The 2867-nt window shown below is 45.7% G+C and overlaps 1 protein-coding gene across 1 annotated transcript in view; it reads right to left on the reverse strand.

The window, feature by feature from the left end:
- Window positions 1–1248: 1248 nt before the first annotated feature.
- The window catches only part of T265_06666 (hypothetical protein), a gene marked incomplete at both ends in the record, with an annotated part of 15498 nt that continues 13879 nt past the window's right edge, over window positions 1249–2867 (reverse strand). Inside the window, one exon of the mRNA XM_009171991.1 lies at window positions 1249–1352. Within this exon, the coding sequence (XP_009170255.1) occupies window positions 1249–1352 (104 nt within the window). The remainder of the gene's footprint in view (window positions 1353–2867) is intronic.

Raw genomic sequence — 2867 nt, forward strand, 5'->3', positions numbered from 1 at the left:
TGTTGCCAGCGGCTAGACGCACATCCAAAATTTCTCTGAAACCGTGGTTCGATGGAGGAAAACTTTAGCATAAAGTTTTAACATTTGATGGTAATTTTTCAAGCGTATGAGATCTTCCCAAACGGCCCCAGTTTTGTTGAAAGTTGTTTAAACCTACTCAATTCCCACGATATTCAAGGCCCGCGATATTCATATTTTAATGGTGTAACGCAGTTGAAACTCGACTGTATCTGCATGCAATGCACGTACATGAGCTTATGTGTCTCTCCCCTCTCTCTTCCTGTTGCAGGTGCCATGGTCGAACCACCACGAGCCTCGGACAGGAAAGAATAGCCACTTGTACAACCCCCCCCCGGACTGACCTTGACCGACCCCTTTTTGTACACACCCTCTGTCTTCCGGTTTCGGTTCGGATTAATACACGTGCTTTGTTGCTACACTTCGGTCTTCTTCTCTGTACCACCGGACCTGTGCGCATGTGTGTTGTGTATACCGTGTGGATTCATTAATACCTACCAATATATCTGCCAACCCCCCCCGGACTGACCTTGACCGACCCCTTTTTGTACACACCCTCTGTCTTCCGGTTTCGGTTCGGATTAATACACGTGCTTTGTTGCTACACTTCGGTCTTCTTCTCTGTACCACCGGACCTGTGCGCATGTGTGTTGTGTATACCGTGTGGATTCATTAATACCAGTCCATATATCTGCACATTTCAGAACTGACGTGTGCCGTCGCTACATCCTCTCGAACGTCGAATACCGCTGACTTCCTGACGTCCCACGCTACATTGGTGAGAGAGGTTGAATACAGTCAATCCCGAGACTCATATGCGACATGACGGCTAAATCCAACGTGACGCGCACAAATGAAGACGAAATGGAAATGATATCGGCTGATATTCCACAAATGGGTAGCCACCGAGGATATTCCACCCTGGCGAAGATCTCGACCTGTGGTCGTTTCGAATGAAAGCATTCCTTTCATCAGTACCCCCGGAGCAGCACGGACAGTTCATTCTGTCCCGGCTAGATGACTCCGCCGCCCGTCGCGTACTTTACTCAGGCCTTTCATTGTCTGCTCCACCAGACATTCTCTGGACCCAATTGGCCTCCCTGTTTGGCACGCTACTGCCGAGCAGTGTTTTTCGAGAGCGTTGTAGCACTTGTAAACTGCTCTTTTCATGCTCAGCATAATCTTCTTTTTTCCATCATTATCAGTCACATCGCTGTACAAAAGTTTGTTTTACTGAAATACAACCGCTACCGCCCGCTTGTTGGCTCCAACGTGACTTTGAGACTTCTGCCGAGTGACTGTTGTTATGACCGCCGGTTGGCTATATTTGACCGCTGCTAACACTAAACGTGAGCAAACATTTCAGCTACAAACACTGGACAAATATATTCACATTTGTGGATTAATATTTCAACCACCGGAGATCTGGAATACCAGGAAGATAGAACTATTCTTGGTGTGGTGGTTCAACGGAATACGGAACTACGGAACTACAGAATCTCCTATTTTGAACTGTGAGTCAAGATTTACTTGGATTTTTCTCCTTGTAAATTTGTATCTGGCTTACATTAGTAATCTACTCTGTTCACTATAGACTCCATAGAGCCGTTAACCACTACAGCGCTTTTTTAACCGGAACCAGCACCCGGGTGAGACAGCGGATGAGTATGCAGACGCCCTCCGAGACCTTGTCTCAAAAGCATATCCTGAGGATTCGCCATAAGTTCGTGAAGTGCACGCTGCCTAGCGATTCATGGATGGGGTGCGAAACGCCGAATCGAAGGCGAAATTTCTTCGGAGAGGTGACCGGAACTTGGGTGACCCCCTCCAAATCGCACGGATCTACGCACATCTGTATGACAGCGGAGATCAAGCCCCAAGTCCTGCCCCATTGTTTCCAAAAAAGCAACGTCACCGGCAGGATGTATGGACCTCCAGTGCAAACAAACCAAACCGTGGGAATCGCTTCCACTGTATGCGCTTCAGAAAGAATGCCAGGTGCTGCGGTCAAAACTCCCGTAACAGTAAAGTCCCGTTGCCACTGCAAGTTTGTGCCGTAATCTCACTTCATTGCACTTAATGGAATATGAGATCCATGAGGAAAATGTATTGTGAACAGGTTCGCCGAACAAAAATATCCCATTTGTTAAATCTATGGTTTCTAAAGTGAACAAACGCCTAAGACTGATCCTATATAGTGGCATTTGCATTGAATGTTCTTAAGATGTTATTTGAATCTTCAGGAACACCGAGGGACGCCAAAATATGTTACAGTGCGATTTCATGTTTTATGTCACGTAAACCGGCAAAAAATGCAAATCGGCGATGGCCTATGACCTTGACATGTCGCTCACTTAAACAAAACGCTAAGTGCAACATGTCACGGGAAGGTGCAAATTGATTAGACTAACTCCGTATTAAAATGGCAACTTCAAAAACCCTATAATTTCGGCTAACTCAATTTGGGTGTGCTAATAGCATGCGGCTTACGTGTTTGACGCTTTCCCCTGGAGAGTTGTCGACCCAAAGTAGACCCAATAACTACTTACTCCCTGTTGGAACACGGTTGGTTCAACAGAATTTCGATGTTTCTCAATTATAACACGCTGCCAACATGGTAAGAAGATTCTCAAACTCATGGCACATACATTTAATAGGCTGTAGCGGACTAAGAACCTATCAGCGTTTTCGGGTAAATTAACAAGCAAAAGGAGCCAATAAAAAATCACAAAATCAAAATAGGAATAGAATGAGTAGACAAATGGGGACTCACGAATGTGTAGATCCAATAGTCCACCACACCGATCCAAATGCAGTAGTTGGCTGTGAAAAGAATTATTCACGGCTAA

Source organism: Opisthorchis viverrini, assembly GCF_000715545.1.
Source record: "Opisthorchis viverrini unplaced genomic scaffold opera_v5_141, whole genome shotgun sequence".
Taxonomy (NCBI): Eukaryota; Metazoa; Platyhelminthes; class Trematoda; order Opisthorchiida; family Opisthorchiidae; genus Opisthorchis; species Opisthorchis viverrini.